This window comes from Rhinatrema bivittatum, chromosome 1 (assembly GCF_901001135.1).
Source record: "Rhinatrema bivittatum chromosome 1, aRhiBiv1.1, whole genome shotgun sequence".
In the NCBI taxonomy this organism is placed as follows: Eukaryota; Metazoa; Chordata; class Amphibia; order Gymnophiona; family Rhinatrematidae; genus Rhinatrema; species Rhinatrema bivittatum.
The window spans coordinates 482,737,349-482,753,414 of NC_042615.1; the positions used below are offsets into that span (position 1 = coordinate 482,737,349).

At 47.0% G+C, this 16,066-nt stretch overlaps 1 protein-coding gene across 2 annotated transcripts; it reads right to left on the minus strand.

Annotated features, from left to right (window-relative positions):
• Position 1: 1 nt before the first annotated feature.
• On the minus strand, positions 2–7,845 carry APEX2 (apurinic/apyrimidinic endodeoxyribonuclease 2). 2 transcript variants are annotated; one of them, XM_029607302.1, is made up of 7 exons: positions 7,698–7,845; positions 6,924–7,066; positions 6,494–6,577; positions 5,279–5,459; positions 2,839–2,985; positions 2,316–2,385; positions 2–1,772 (listed from the first exon to the last, which is right to left on the minus strand). In XM_029607302.1, the coding sequence occupies exons 1-7, from the start codon at positions 7,733–7,735 to the stop codon at positions 819–821; spliced, it is 1,617 nt and encodes a 538-aa protein (XP_029463162.1). In that variant the 5' UTR covers positions 7,736–7,845; the 3' UTR covers positions 2–818. The 2 variants fall into 2 exon arrangements, with proteins under 2 accessions (XP_029463162.1, XP_029463171.1); XM_029607311.1 differs by lacking the exon at positions 7,698–7,845 and adding an exon at positions 7,612–7,680.
• Between the last annotated feature and the right edge of the window lie 8,221 nt (positions 7,846–16,066).

The window sequence follows — 16,066 nt, forward strand, 5'->3', positions numbered from 1 at the left end:
CAACACAGCTGGAAGGCTGCCTTCTGGAGTAGGGAATGTTATTTTACAGTAAGTGTAATTAGCCCTAGACACCGTAATGTATGCAAAGCATTGATCCTTAATGAACAGTAACATTTTCTGCTTGCTCCATATCATGGAAGGGGGAGGGGAGGGAGTGAGAGCCAGAAACAAAAAGGAAACACCCACACTGTTTTCAGAAAGCTCTTTATTGAACTGGATTAGTATAAAAACAGGGTCACACAAAAACATACAGGGGGAGAAATGCAGAAGGGAAAGAGAGTAAAGCGTGGGAGGGGAAGAGATGCAGGAGATGGCGCACAGTCACTAGGGGTGGCACGAAAGTCAGCCCTATCTCCCTACAGCACCAAGCTAAGACTCTGCTAGACTCATTTCACCAGGGCCTGGAACAAAAAGAGTCCACACCTGTGATCTCTGGAGTTAAAAGGTGAGTTTAAGTCATGGGCACAAGTAATGACGGAGCTGCAGACTCAGCTGAAACAAGCAGCAGGAGGCACCACCGCCCGGCATCCCTCCCCCCACGGGGGCAAGGACCCAGGGGAAACCCTGCTGCCGAGGTGGAAATACTCACACAGCCGCCTTGCCTTTAAAAATCAAACACTAGGAGGATTAAGTGCTTCCCCTCACCGTTGCTCTGATGAAGAGAATGAAAGGTCCCAGAGCGGAGATAGGAGGGGGCCAGAGTGCAGGTGAGAAGACAAAACGAACACTAGGCTCAGACTCCCTCCCACCTGGAAACCACCACAGACTGATGGGAGGTGGGGGTGCAGGATGGACCTCTTGGGGGGGAGGGAGGGGGGTCAGGAGTGTTCTGCCTGTTTTTTTGTGACCCACAGGAAAAAGTTGCAGCGTGCCTGGGGGTTGGAGGCGTGTCCCTCAGGGCGTGCACAGGTGTAGAACTGTTTGCCAGCGTTGGGTCCTGCCTTTTTGACCGTGCGCAGTACACAGGGCTCGCTGTGGCCGCTGCAGGTAGGTGGTGGGCGAGGGCCCCTTAGCACCGACTTCCAGAACTCCACTTGCGCGGTTCGCGGATGTGACACTGGTTCCTCCAGTGTTGTTTTCTCCCCTGGGGGCTGCAGATTTGCTGCTTTGGCTTCTACTGGTTTCAGGAAGCGGAGGAGGCTGCCCTGCCCGCAACCAGTTCCTTTAGTCCGTTTAGCCCCTTTTTCGGTTGCTGCCACCTCACTGCGTTTCTGGCCAGAGAGGGGCCCCTGCTGCCTGCACCCTGAGGATGCCCGGTTTTCTCTCACTTCTCTGGTCTCCATCAACATTTTGGTTGATGCTGTGTCAGCACAGCTCCTACCCTTGTTCATCTTCACCAGGAAAGGTAGCAGCTTCTGCTGCCTCCCGGCGAACTCAGGCAGATAACGGGTACAGAAGAGCGGGCATCTGGGGGCTGGGAACACCACACACTTCAGGCAGGCCCCAACAGGACAGTGGTCTGAGCCCTCCACCTCTGGCATCAGATCAGAGTCCTGGAAGTAGCCCCGTACTAATTCTGCATCCCCAAAAATATAGTCTATCCGTGTGCCATAGTTGGTGTGCCGGGCACCTGTGGCAGAAGACCAGCATGTAAAGGCATCGGTTCGTGCAGGATGGAAGTAGCGGAAACTGTCAAGAAAGCGGCCTCCCACGGCTCCTGATAACTTTGGGCTCTCTCCTTCTTCCAGTGGTGTAGTAGTGGCACAGGTTCCTCCGGGATCCTCCAGGAACTGAGTCAACCATTTCCGGCCTGGGTTCTCATCAAAGCTTTCCTGGAGAGGGGAGAAAGGGGGGTCAATAGTACTTAATCAAAGGGAGTCAGCGGTTAACCACAGTAATTGAATTGCAAATAATCTGTTTTGTCAACAACATCCAAGAGTCTTTCTAATACACTCTGAGGACAGAGGACATTTTTTACATTAATACAAAAATGTTATAAAAAGTTTTTTGAATTAAAGAATTTTTTGAAGGTGAATGATTAGAAGACCAGTTGGTTTCTTTTGAAGTTACACAACGTCAGGCTTGCTGTCACCGTCTAAGGCTTAAACTTGACTATTTTTTTTGTTTCCACTTTGTTTATTTGCGGGTCAATAGTACTCTCAGAATTAGACTTCCACAGCTGAGGGCACGGACACCCAACTCTGACTCCCTGCAACAGAAGCTGCTGCAACCATCCTAATCACATATATAAGGGACTGTCGGTCCACCACATCCTTTCCTGCCATTGTAATGAGCTAACAGAGATGGAAGGGGCTTGTGGCCCTATTCTCAGGAAAGGGGTGTACAGGGGGAAGGTATAGCAACACAGAACATACCCGACTCTCAGGGTCACAGTGGTCAATAGGCCTGTGGGATGTGTTTATGTCACCCAGGACAATCACGTGGCTGGGGATAAAGTAAGACCAAATGTCACAAAATGAATCTTGTACCCTGCAACATCCAGCAGGAACCACCATGCACGCCCTCCCCCCTCCCCATCCGACCCTATACACAAGGACTCGTGAACCCTTCCACAATGCATCCCCACACCCACCCCCAACTAGATCCCCCAGGCACACACATAAACCAGACCCCTCCCCATGCCAGAACCCCCTTACATGAGACTACCCTTCCCACATGCACACTCCCACCTCTGAATACAAATATGCCAAATCACTCTTCCCACACATAAATGCCAGACCCCTGGCTCAAGTGCACACCAGAACCCCGCCCCCCCACCCCCAGACATGTCAGAGCCCCCAAAGAGGCACAAATAAAAAAAAACTGTTCATGTTCAACCTAGTAACCCCCCTCCCTCTATTGTCCCGCTCCCCTAGGCTACAGATGTACATCACATACCCCCCTGCATTTAGGATGGCCTCTGCCCTGACCTGCAGGAGGCGATAGAAGCGCAGCTTGAAGTTCTTGCGTTCTGGCTTGTCTGGGTCTGCCCGTGGGCAGTACACGTTTATGAGGGTCAGGGTTTCCTCCTTCCCCTCTGAGGGACTGCGGAAGAAAAGACGTGCAGAGAAACATTACATTCACAGCTTGGCCCTCACTGAACCCTGATGCTCTTTCCCCTTTATCTCCTATCCAAATCCCCAAAAACTCTTCTACAGCAGATAAACTGGAGCTTGTGACTCGCCTTGGCCAAATCTTTTTATATTAGTTCCCCCTCTCGGTCTTCCGCTGGTCTTCCTAGCCCTTGAGGGGGGACACCAACAGGTGAAATTTTCAGGATATCCCTAATGAGCATGCATGAGCTAGATTTGCATGCACACTGCCTCTATTGTATGCAACTCTCTCATGCATATTCATTAGGGATATCCTATTGGCAGCCCTCAAGGGCTGGGAGTGAATACTATTGGTTTATAGAGATGAGTAGCAATTCTTTCACTCCCTGTTGCAGCTCCAGGAGAGGGTTGGGTCCCAGGAGCAGGACAGGCTCAGGCTAAAGACACCATCTCGTCAGTAACAGAAAGTCCCCAGGTTGATTGCCTTCCTGTTCTTACCCTTTCCCTACACTGCTGCAGGCTTTGCCCGTGAACAACTGACAAAGGCCCTAAAAGCTGATGCTGGAAACAGAACAGCTGGCATACACAGTAAGATCCAGTCACAAAAGAGAAGTCATAATGCACATACTAAATTAATACATAATAAAAAAGAAACAAGTTGTGATAGCAAAAATTCTAAATGTCCTTCTTTCTCAAATAAACAAACATTTAACAGAAGTGCAAATTCCAGTTTTCAGTAAAATAGTAAGTCCCCCAACCAAAACACAATTAGAGAAGCATAAACCACTGATTGCCATAAAAATAACAGGAAACGTACATATGTAAATATGACAAACTATGTGTGCATATGCATGACAAGGGATGAACAGCAGCAGCATGAAAAATCAATCTTACCAAGAGTTGAGGGTTGACAAAATGAGAATAAAGCTATCATGAAAGACTAGAAGCATGTAAGTTAACAAACTGACACAGAGTATTTAAATAACATTTAAAAATGGTGCCAAAAAATGTCACATGATAGATGGCAACAAATAGAAACAAATTATGCAAAAAAGGATCTTTAAGCTAAAGAAAATAAATCTGAAAAACTCCTACAACTGAGTAAAAGGAAACCCAAGATCATAATGAGCTTAAAGAAAACATGTGAACATATCATGTTCAAACTCACCATGAATTAAAAGACTAGAAATAAAGGATATTAAAACATGTAACAAGAGGAACCAATCGTATAAATGCCAATCACATCCTGGAAAACAAGAGCTTGTGAAAAAATGTTTACAAACTATCTACTAATACTGAATAAATAAAGAAGACATTTTAAATAAGAGTGAGGAACCTAGGTTGGTCTCTTATGGCAGGGTAATAGATAATTTCTCTTTTCTTCTATATTGGTATTCTTGAATATGATTCCCCCCTTATAATGTGGACTGGATTATGACTTGTCATTGAAATGCTCTTGTTAAATAAATTATTTTTGGTTTATTGTGATTAAGCATATTCTTTGTTTCCACTGTATATTGTGAAAAATTAATAAAGATATAAAAAAGTAAAGAAGAGTGAAATAGAATAGTGTAGAGATTCTGCAATAAAAAAATATATAAATATATAAATGTGTGTGTGTTTGTTTTATAAACCACTGGTTAATAAACAGAGAAAAGCAAAAACAGAGTGCATAATTATATGGAAAACACAAAATCTATACAGATTTTTTTTAATGTGTTTCTACCAGTCACATGAAATTTTTTGTTCCGTTTTTGAATGTTATTTGCATGTTCGGTGTCAGTTTGTTAACATACATGCTGCTAATGTTTTGGACAGCTTTATTGTTTTTATTTATTTTGTCATCCCTCAACTCTTGGTAAGATTGTTTGATTTTCATGCTCCTGTTGTTAATCTCTTTTCATGCATATGCACACATAGTTTGCCATATTTACATATGAGCAAGACTTCCCTGTTATTTTATGACAATCAATGGCTTATTACGCTTCCCTTATTTGTGTTTTGTTTGGGGACACTATTTTTCTAAAGACTGCAATTTGCACTTCTCTTAAATAAATGAGAAACAATATTTTGAATTCGTAGTAAGTTCCCAGCCTGCTGCAAGGAGTGCAAGGAAATGCTCCTTAGCTCTGTAAAAATCAACAGAAGACCCGTGTCCAGCCTGGTGAAGAGAACAAAATATGAACTGCTGTCTGTCCCCCATCACAGAGGTGGCTGTGGCTACAGTGCCCTTATAAAGAACAGTCTGCTTCTACCTAGAAGTAACTGAACTTCCCCAGCCTTACAGGATCTTGTGTTGGGTGAGGACTGCCCTGCCTTCATTATCAAGGGCCTGCAGCTCCTCTTCTGAAAATTCATCTGTGTTGCCATAGTGACCAATAGCTCCACTGTGATTGCTTAGCTGCCCCGAGAGTCCCTCCTCAGCGGCCAGGGGTGTCACACTGTCCTTGCAGAAAGTTGCCACCCCTTTAAATAAAAAAAAAAAGTCTTTCAGTTATAGATCAGGATATATTTATTTATTTATTTATTTAGCACTTTTATATACCGATTTTCCAATAACAGAGCTACTGATCAATTCGGTTTACATTCTGAACAGAACAATGACAAGTTAATGTCTTACAATGAACAGGTAAAAGTAACTTATATATATATAGTAAGAATATATATATATATATAGTAAGAATAGCATGTTAGGGTTTATAAGCAGCATTATATCAACTGGAAAATTAGGAAGAATTGAGGCACAGGAAGATAAAGTAATTTCCCTGAGGTTACACAGAGTCAGTGACAGAACCGGGGATTTAGACCTGAAGCACAAGTTCATACATAGGGTGTCCATGCCAAAGCTGGGGATTAGTACTGAGGAACGGGGATACAAAGTGACTCCCCTGAGATCACAAACACACATACACAATAAGGCACAAGGAAAGATCCCCAATTCATTCCTGAAGTTGGGACTTCCACTTCCTAGGTTGAGGGGTTTAAGGATGATGTGCTGCGTTCACAGCCCCCACATAGAAGGGTGGAGGCGGCGTTATGGTTATTATTTAAGGGTGACACCTAATGGTCAAGAAGCCCTAGTGCATGGTCCCTAGTCCAAGACCCTTATTGCAAGGTATGTTGACAGAGCCAAGGGAAGATATAAAAAATTGGGGAAAAATGTCCAAGTAGTTGCAGCAAATGAAGGCTCATGATGCCAGATCCTAGCACTGATTCTGAAGAGTTAGAAATACAAAGGAGCAGGAAACTGCTGAGCAAAAAAAAAAATCCCCAGTAACTGAGGAACAAGGAGAAAAAGCAACACACCCTCAGGTCACACACAGAGCTGGGGATTAGAATTGGCACAGAGAAATAAAGAGACTCTCTTGAGGTCTCAGGGTGTCAGTAATATAATTGGGGATTAAGTCCCATTTTATATTTAGTTCTCAGTTATAAATAGCCTTGGGAGATGCTGCCTCAGGACATGCTTCCTCTCCCTGACAATGCCCCACATTAATCACCTGAGTATCCACTTCTCCCACGGCTGAAGCTAAAATATGAGTTGTAGCCCTCTACGATGGCAGTTGGCTCATCCAGTAGGTCTCCTGAATAAAAGAGAGAAAATAGTCAGAGCCCCCCACCCCCAGCATGAAGTCTTGCATGATGCTGCCGCTGCAGATAGAGGTAGAATATCAGGATGCAGTGAGTAGTGATACTGCCAATACAAGCCAGGGCATGAAGGTGTGTATACAGTGCAATAAATGCATAGGAATAAGAGCTAAGGCCCTCCGCTGATAAACATTTGTGCTTTGCAAGAAAGGGGCATAAACAAATGCTGCACTTCCCCATTTATTTTCACTGCAATAAGTAAGCATGTAAAACTACATAAAAGAGAGAAATGTCTTCTTCAGAATCTGCTTTTGTTCTCTGTCGCTCTTGATCAAGACTCACGGGTCACTTTGGTTTCCTGGAGGCAGATGACATCTGCTTGCAGGGAATCCAGGATCCCTTTCAGCCCAGCCTTGTTTGCCCTGATACCGTTAATGTTCCAACTGACAATCCTCATCCTTTTTTCTGCATGCGAGGGATCAGGGCTGTGGTCAGAGGAAAAGAAAGAAACAAAGAGAGTAAGGCCAGTGAGACAGATAAAGATAGAAATTCAGATAACTTTATTGACATGACAATGCAGGGGCAGAAATGGGAGAGTGATAGGAAAGAGCAAGGGATATCTGCAAGGCACGGTTTGGTGTGATATGCAGGAGGAAGGGCTGAAGGAGAGGGTACATCAGCGTGTGCATGTGTTGCAATGTGTGCTGGGATGATGGGCCGGATATGAAAGGAAAGGGATATGGGGGGAATGGGCAAGGAGTAAGATAGCGTTGAATGGTATGAAGGTGTTGGGAGTCCAGGGGGGTAGGGCGAGCAGGGTGATGTGCTGCTAGTCTGAGGGTTAAGGTACTGGGGTGCAAGCTTGTGAGAGCATAAGAGGTGCTACGCAGAGGAAAAGGTGTGGGACAACATGGATGGATGGATGGATAGGGGTGACAGATGCCAGGAGTCAGTGAATTGCGGGGAGAATCTGTGGGCGCACGGGGTGTGAGGTACGGGATATTGGGGATAGCATGGCAGATCGGGTAACCTGCAACAGCTGTTGGCTGCAGGGGGTAATGGGCTGCAGGGAGCGCGTAAGCTTGCAAGCGCCTGTCCGTAACCGCCGTTACTTACGGCGGGGCGAGCGCAGTAACACCGACTTTGCAGGACATTCTTCCCGGCGGCCTTTGCGCTTTCCTCGCTATCTTTTCGTCTCCCGCGCGCGCTCAGAAGCTAAACGTCACTTCCGATCGAACACGGAAGCGGGGCGACCTGACCACGAGTGAGAAGCTAAAGAAAGGTTACGCTGCGCCGTGACAGTCCCTTCCGACGTCATCTCAGGCTGTCACTTTCGCGACAAACGTCCGTAGGGGTTTTGGAGCAAAAGATTACCGGGTGCGGGAGGAGGGGGTGAGCCTGTCCTGACCCTCGCAACACTGCAACCCGAGGACGGGAGCGCAGGCTGCAGGGAAAGAGCCGCAGCTATGCTGCAGAGAGGCAATAACAGACGTAATGGTGGCAGTAAGAGGTGTAGGTTTTATTTTCTACAATCTGCAGCCACCCTTGTTTCCTGCAGCAGTTCTAGACTAAATTCTGTAAAAAAAAAAAAAAGTGTGTGTATATACATATATATTATATATATATATATATACACACACATATATATATGTATATGTGTATATATATATACACATATATATTTACTTGTCCTGTCCTGGTGTGGTGCGTCCCGGGAGACCATTGGTGTTGGTCCGTGGTAGTCCTGTGATGTTAGGGCTTGGAACATGGCCATAGTTTCGTTTTTGTTTTTTTTAAATGAGGCCCTGGAAAGAAGCAGCATATGGCGGCTGAGAGCCTCGTTGAGTTGATTGTGTTTCCCAGGAGTTTGAGGAGCTCTCTGGGGAAAATCTCCCCCCCCCCCCCCCCCCCAAATATGTTTATTAAAGCGAGATACATATAAGAGCAAGAATAACATGGTCCCATAGCCACTAGAGCAACCACATGGCTGCTACGGATTCAAAGAAACCGTGACAATAGAGTGGTGTGTAGCACATAAGACAGACCAAAGGTCCATCAAGCCCAGCATCCTGTTTCCAACAGTGGCCAATCCAGGTTACAAGTTCCTGGCAAGTAGACCCCCATGTTACTAATGCCAGTAATAGCAGTGGCTCACCATTTTGTATTTAACCCCCCCCCCCCCCCCCCCCCCATTCATTCCAGCACAATCCATGTGTCCTAAATCACAAACACACACCATATACACCCATTGAAACTACAGCCATTACCATATTTTTATGACAGGTAATTCAGGAGTCAACATAGTTAAAAAGGAAACTTCTGGTTACCCATTAACATGTACTTTTTCCATATGCAAAAATACCTTCTAAGGGTTACTAATACTCAGTGGTCCTGTAAATCCTTCTATCTTAACATTTCTAAGGATGCATGCTTTATCATCACCCTTTCATGCTCCAAAAGAGGGTAGTTCATCGCTGTTCCAAAGAGATAGAAAAGTTTTATTTGCCAATAATGCAACACAAGAATTTTTTTCCATTAGGTAAGGGTACATTTCTATAAGGGTACATTGAAATTGTCAGCTCAGTGTGCTGCGGCAGTCAAAAAAGTAAATAGAATATTAGGAATTATTAGGAAGGGAATGGTGAATAAAACAGAAAATGTAATAATGCCTTTGTGTATAATTCTGGTCGCTGCATCTCATGAAAGATAGTTGCAATGGAGAAGGTACAGAGAAAGGTGACCAAAATGATCCACTGGTTCTGGTTTCATCTGACTATCCTAAAAAAAAAGAAAATGATCAGGTAAGTAGAAATTTCTCATTCTTTCACTGTTTTTGTCCTCACCACCTCCTCTGGAAAGGTATTCCAGGCATTCACCACCCTCTCCATGAAAAAATATTTCCTGACGTTGGTTCTGAGTTGTTCTCCCTGGAGTTTCATTTCGTGACCCCTAGTTCTACTGATTTCAACAGAAAAGATTTGTTGTGCATCATTAAAACCTTTCAGGTATCTGAAGGTCTGTATCATATCTCCCCTGCACCTCCTCTCCTCTAGGGTATACATGTTTAGGTCCTTCAGCATCTCCTCATAAATCATTTGATGAAGACCTCCCACCTTTTTGGTCTCCCTTCTCTGGACCGCCTCCATCCTGTCTCTGTCCCTTTTGAAATACGGTCTCCAGAACTGAACATAGTACTCTAGGGTGACACTTTACCCAAGGACCTGTACAAGGGGATTATCACCTCCTTTTTCTTACTGGTTATTCCTCTCTATGTAGCCCAGCATTCTTCTGGATTTAGTTATCACCTTGTAACATTGCTTTGTCATTTTCAGCTTGCTAGACACTATCACCCCAAGGTTCCTCTCTTGGTTCATGCACAACAGCCTTTCACCCGCCATCATATACAACTATTTTGGATTACCTTAGATGCATGACTCTGCATTTCTTGGAATTGAGTCCCAGCTGCCATATCTTTGACTAGTGTTCAAGCTTCCTTAAATCACATTTCATTCTTTATATTCCTTCTGGCGTTTCTACTCTGTTGCAGATCTTAGCATCATCCACAAATAGACAAACTTTACCTTCTATCCCTTCCACAATGTCACTCATAAAGATATTAAACTGAACCGGTGCCAACACCGATACTTGTGGCAGTCCACTTATCGCTGTTCTCTCTTCAGAGTAGGTTCCATTTACCATTACATGCTGTCTTCTATCTGTTAACCAGTTCCTTCGCAAATTCTATCGTTCATAGGAGCCGTCTTGGATACTCTAAAAGTGAAAGCTTTCCTACCTCAGGATCGAGCTCTCTCGCTTCTCTGGCCCTTCGACTGCAGTCTCGACAACAGTCAACTGCACGTCACTTCCTGATATTATTGGGTCATATGGCCTCCACGGTGCATGTCACTCCCATGGCTTGCCTTGCCATGAGAGTAATGCAGTGGACTCTTAAGATTACAGTGGACTCAGTCTTCTCAGCCAATGTCCTCCACAATCCACATCACCAAACAGCTCCGACTATCGCTAGCTTGGTGGGCAAACCAATCCAATCTGTTACAAGGCCTTCCATTTCAGATTCCAGAACCTCAAATAACCTTGACAACAGATGCCTCCAACCTCGGCTGGGGTGCACATGTTGCAAACTGGCAAACTCAGGGCATTTGGTCTCCAGAGGAAGCCAAACACCAGATAAATTTCCTGGAGCTTCGTGTAATCAGGGCTTTTCAGGATCACCTCTCCAACCAGATCATCCTGATTCAAATAGACAACCAGGTGACCATGTGGTACATCAACAAGCAAGGGGGAATGGGCTCCTACATCCTGTGTCAGGAAGCTGCACAGATATGGGTGGAAGCCCTTTCCCACTCGATGTACCTCAGGGCCACCTACTTGCCGGGAGTGGACAATGTGTTGACGGACAAGCTGAGTCGCACTTTTCAACCGCACGAGTGGTCCCTCAACCCCACTGTAGCAGACTCAATATTCCAACGTTGGGGTTACCCTCACATAGACCTCTTTGCGTCAATTCACAACCGCAAAGTAGGGAACTTCTGCTCTCTCACTCGCAGCCAACACCTCCAGCCCAAAGATGCTTTCTCCCTCGCGTGGGCCAGCAGTCTCCTTTATGCGTACCCTCCACTTCCACTCATTTCAAAGACTCATGAAGTTGCGAAGGGACAAGGGGCTAATGATTCTGATAGCCCCTTATTGGCCACGCCAGGTCTGGTTTCCAATTCTCCACGACTTATCAGTACACCGGCACATTCCTCTGGGAAAGGACCCGCTTCTGATCACTCAGAATGACGGCTGCCTTCGTCACCCTAACCTCCAGGCCCTCTCCCTGACTGCCTGGATGTTGAAAGGTTAGTACTTCAACCTCTTAACCTTTCAGAGCCGGTTTCCCGTGTCCTAGTAGCTTCACGAAAGCCTTCCACTAGGCAGTCTTATCGTTTTCTATTCCCTTCGATCCCTTCACTTGTTCCACACCGAAGTTTCTGGACTATCTCTGGCACCTGTCAGAGTCAGGGCTCAAAACTTCTTCTATCAGGGTACATGTCAGTGCGGTAGCTGCCTTCCATAAAGGTGTCGGAGATGTACCTATTTCAGTACAACCCCTTGTAACACGCTTTTTGAAGGACTTGCTTCACCTTAAACCTCCACTGCGCCCTCCGGCCCCTTCTTGGGACCTCAGCATGGTTTTGGGTAGGCTCATGAAACCACCGTTTGAGCCTCTCCAATCCTGTGATCTCCACTATCTCACCTGGAAGGTGACTTTTCTCCTGGCAATCACATCTGCTCGCAGAGTAAGTGAGTTACAGGCCTTAGTCACCTACCCACCTTACACTAAACTTCTGCATGATAGGATAGTACTCCGCACTCACCCTAAGTATTTGCCTAAGGTAGTATCGGAGTTTCATATCAATCAATACATTATACTACCCACCTTCTTTCCCATTCAAATCCAGGAGAATGGGCTCTGCATACCCTTGACTATAAACGTGCTCTAGCTTTTTATCTAGACTGTACAGCTGCCCACAGGAAATGCACTCAATTGTTTATTTCCTTTGATCCCATCAAATTGGGCAAACCTGTGGGTAAGCAGACTTTCTCCTCCTGGTTAGCGGACTGTATTTCCTTTTGTTACCAACGGGTAGGCATTCCGCTTCAAGACCGTGTTAAAGCACACTCTATCAGGGTCATGGCAACATCAGTAGCGCACCTGCCCTCAGTGCCACTTGCTGACATCTGTAAGACTGCTATCTGGAGCTCTCTCCACATCTTTGCAGCCCATTATTGTTTAGACAAGGCTGGCAGACAAGATTCCATCTTCGGCCAGTCTGGGCTATGCAACTTATTTGCGAACTGAAGTACCAACATCCTTCCACCAACCCGTTAGGGTTCAAGATGCCCGCTACCAAATTCCACCCCACTTGTTGTGCCTTTGTCTTTGGGTTGTCTTTGGGTACATTTGGTGCATTGCTCAGGCATCTTCAGCTCGATACTCACCCATATGTGAGGACTACCATCCTGCTTGTCCTGTGAGAAAGCAGAGTTGCTTACCTGCTTACCCAGGACTGCAGGATGTTAGTCCTTACAAAACCTGCCCGCCACCCCGCGGAGTTGGGTTCGCTTACGATTTATTATGTTATTTTTCGCATGTACTTTTTACTATAAGATGAAACTGAGGGGGGACCCCTGCTGGCTGCAGGGTTGGTGCTATGCTGGGCATGCCCAGTAGGTGCCAGTCAAAGGTTCCGTGATTGGGCTCCATCCTGATGATGTCACCCATATGTAAGGACTAACATCCTGCTGTCCTGTGAGAACACCTGTTACAGGTAAGCAACTCTACTAATTCAAGGCTGACCCCTGCTGAGTCCCACAGCAAATATGAAGAGTAGGGAATTAAAGCTGCTCAATAAAAGCTCTTGTATCTCTGTCCGAGTTGAAAACCCGTGTTTTTCCTTTGTAGAAAACTTTTAAATAAGCAGGAAATTACAATGAGAATTTTATTCCTTTTTAGAATTATTGTGTGCAATAGGGTGCCGATTTCTCAGCAAGGACCTTAGCTGAGAAATCTGCAAAAAGTAACAACTTGTGGTTATCATACTTCAAGTTAGTGGCTTTTCTATAAGCTGTTAGACGCGTCATCTTGTTAGCATAATTCAGGTATCTAGCAATGACGGGGCCTATCCAAACTTTGACCAGCTATGCCCAATCTATGCACTCTTTCAACCAATATAGGCTGCTCCGACATATTCACTCCCAATGCATCTGGTAGCCATGATTCGCAAAACTTTAACAAAGCCTCCTCTTGAAGGACTTCAGGGGTGCCCAATATGTACAAATTGTTGCATCTGCTTCTATTTTTTACAACATCCAGCTTGTCTTCAAGAGCTTTATTTTTTGCGCATAAATCATCCAAATATTGAGAGATTCCAGGTGCTCAACATGCAGTGAAACTATTTAAGCCTGAAATTACTGTATAGTAATTTTCTATTTTGTCTCACAACTCGTCAACAGATGATTGCAGCTTCTGTAGTTGATCCGTGACTGCTGCTGTGATTGATCGCTGCATCCGAGATCCCCTCGACTGTAGGGCCTGCTTCCGGCACCATCTTTTCATCCACAATTGCAGTCTGATCTGTATCCATCCAGGCTTATCCGACCATCTCAGAGGTTTTGTTGATTACAAAATTGTCTGTGTACACAGGCAATTAGATGCGAGGATATTTTTGGTAAAAACCCGATTTTATTTGTAGATTCTTCAGCCAAAGCTGCTGACCCCTAGGGAGAGAGACTCGGGAGAAAACTCTCAACAAGACATCGTCGCCGGAAGTAGCACTCTAGGGAAATTCTGAGGGACCTGGGAGATCAGTGTGAAGCTGATATTGGCGTCTAGCTGCCCTATTTATAGAGGTTTAGTTTGGCAGAGGACCAAGGAGAGGCAGCTGAGCAAGTGATGGGGCCAGAGGAGAAGCGAACAGCTGATTGAGCTGTCGTATTTGCTTCAGTCCTCCCGCTCAGCTGCAGGGCCACAGCGGTGGTATTTCTATTAAGAGCTGATGTGCAAAGGAGGCACACTGAGGCAGCAGCAGCCTTGGGGAATCTGCTGCTGTAGGACTATGAGCATGTAAAGGTGCCAGGAGCTTTACGTAAGCCCCCAGTGCAATGAATATGTGCGGGCTGCTGATGTCAGGTGGCTGCCCACAGAGCTTCCAGAAGACCACTTTTAGAGCTAAAAACAAGTAAATTTAAAATTCTGAAACCACAGCATTTTAGGTAGGGAGCCCCAGGGGAAACTTCATACCAATTTATAATACCTGGGAAGCATATCACCGGTGTGTGAATGGGATATGTTCTACGGAAATTAGAACCTGAAAAAAGGAGAAAATATTTAGTCAGCTTAAGGTTAAAAGATACAGTAGCTGATTCATGGAGGGCCAAATTTTAAAAGGTGCGCGCGGGCGTAGATTTGTTCGCACAACCCAGCGCGAACAAATCTACGCCCGATTTTATAACATGCGCGCACTGCCGCACACATGTTCCCTGTACGTACCAGGATCAGTCCAGGACACCTGGGTTGTGACTCCGCACCAGTAGATGGAGACAGACTAAAACTTGTGGGTGGAGCCATATATGCCCCTGTGCCAGTCACAGCCCCTCAGTCTTACTCTGTCTCCAGTAGATGGTGCAGGTCCGGTCACAGCCCTGCCTGCCCTGGTTCTGGTACTCCGTCAGGGTCGGTTCTTTTTTTTTTATTCTTTAGGCCAGTTTAGGCTACGGTGTTTTCTGTTTGGGTAATTTTCTAAATTGTCCCTTAGGTCCCTTTCGCCCTGCCTCCCAGGGGGGTTGTGAGGTTCTGAGGGGACCACCCCCCCCTGGTTGAGGCCGCTGCTAGGGTCGAGGACCCAGCTGGCCTAGTAGCAGCGTCAGGGGTGACACCAGGGAGCCCGGTTCACTCACCCCTGCTGGATTAGGGCTCCAGGACCGTGGACAGCGACAGGCGTTTTTGTTAAAAAAAAAAAAAAAAAAAGGTTTGTTTTTATTTCTGTGCCGGCTCTCTCTTGCTTCGCGTCGCCGCTCGTTGGGGGGGCGCCGCCGACGGGGGGAGGCCGTTCGAATTTTTTTGTTTAATTTTCGTCGCTCCTGCTGCCCCGTTTTCGCGCCTCTTCGCCGGCATGCCTCGCGGCTCGGTCTGCCGGGCCTGTGGCTCGGCGCGCGCGCGGCCTGCATCCCGGGCGGAGAGGGGTCGTCTGGGGCGCCTCGGGGGGCTCGTTCGCGGCCCGCGCGATCGCCTCCGCGCGGGGGGGGGCGCCGTAGAAAAGCCCCAAGAGCTTTTCCCGCTTAGCGCGGGAGTGGCGGCCATTTTGGCCACGGGCCGCGAAATGGCGCGGGAAACGGCAGGGCCTTCGGCCTTGCCTCCCGCGCTTTCCCCGCAGCGGGTCGCGGTCGGAGGGGGTCCCTCGGGGGACACAGGGTCCCCGGGGAGTCCTGCTGATTTTTCCTCAGATTCGAGCTCGCTGTCGGAGGACCTTGCGCTTTTGTTGCGCAAGGTCCTGAAATACAAAAAAAGCAAGTGCGGCCGGAGGGAGGCTCGCAGAGCTCCACCGCAGAAGAGGTCCAGGAAGCCTTCGGGGGTCGCGGAGGGGCCCCAGGGCGCCTTGCGGGGGAAGCGGCCTCCACGTGGCGTCCCACAGGAGGCGGACACCGATTCCTTCCCCGAGGACGACGCTGATTCCCCTGAGGAGACCCAGAAGGGACCCGACGATGTGGGAGCGGACGGCTCCGCTACGTCCGGCGTCGCAAAAGGCTCACAGGCAGTGGAAGGAGACGATCCCAAAGTGGTCAGGCTCTTCCGTAGGGATGAATTGCCACCTCTAATTCCAGCCATTATCCAGGAACTGGGAATAAACCCCCCTCCGGCGGTGGTTCGTCAGGAAGCGAACATGGATCCGGTCCTGTTAGGCCTCACGGGTCCGGCAGTT

What these genes read in the sequence shown, in the direction of transcription:
- APEX2 (XM_029607302.1), bottom strand. Translation starts at nt 7,735, where the DNA reads ATGTCCTGCAAAGTCGGTGTTACTGCGCTCGCCCCGCC. An exon ending in CCAGGAAACCAAAGTGACCC is followed by an intron (nt 6,578 to 6,923) that starts GTGAGTCTTGAT and finishes TCTTTTATTCAG; the next exon opens with GAGACCTACTGGATGAGCCA. An exon ending in GCCATCCTAAATGCAGGGGG is followed by an intron (nt 2,386 to 2,838) that starts GTATGTGATGTA and finishes CTTTATCCCCAG; the next exon opens with CCACGTGATTGTCCTGGGTG.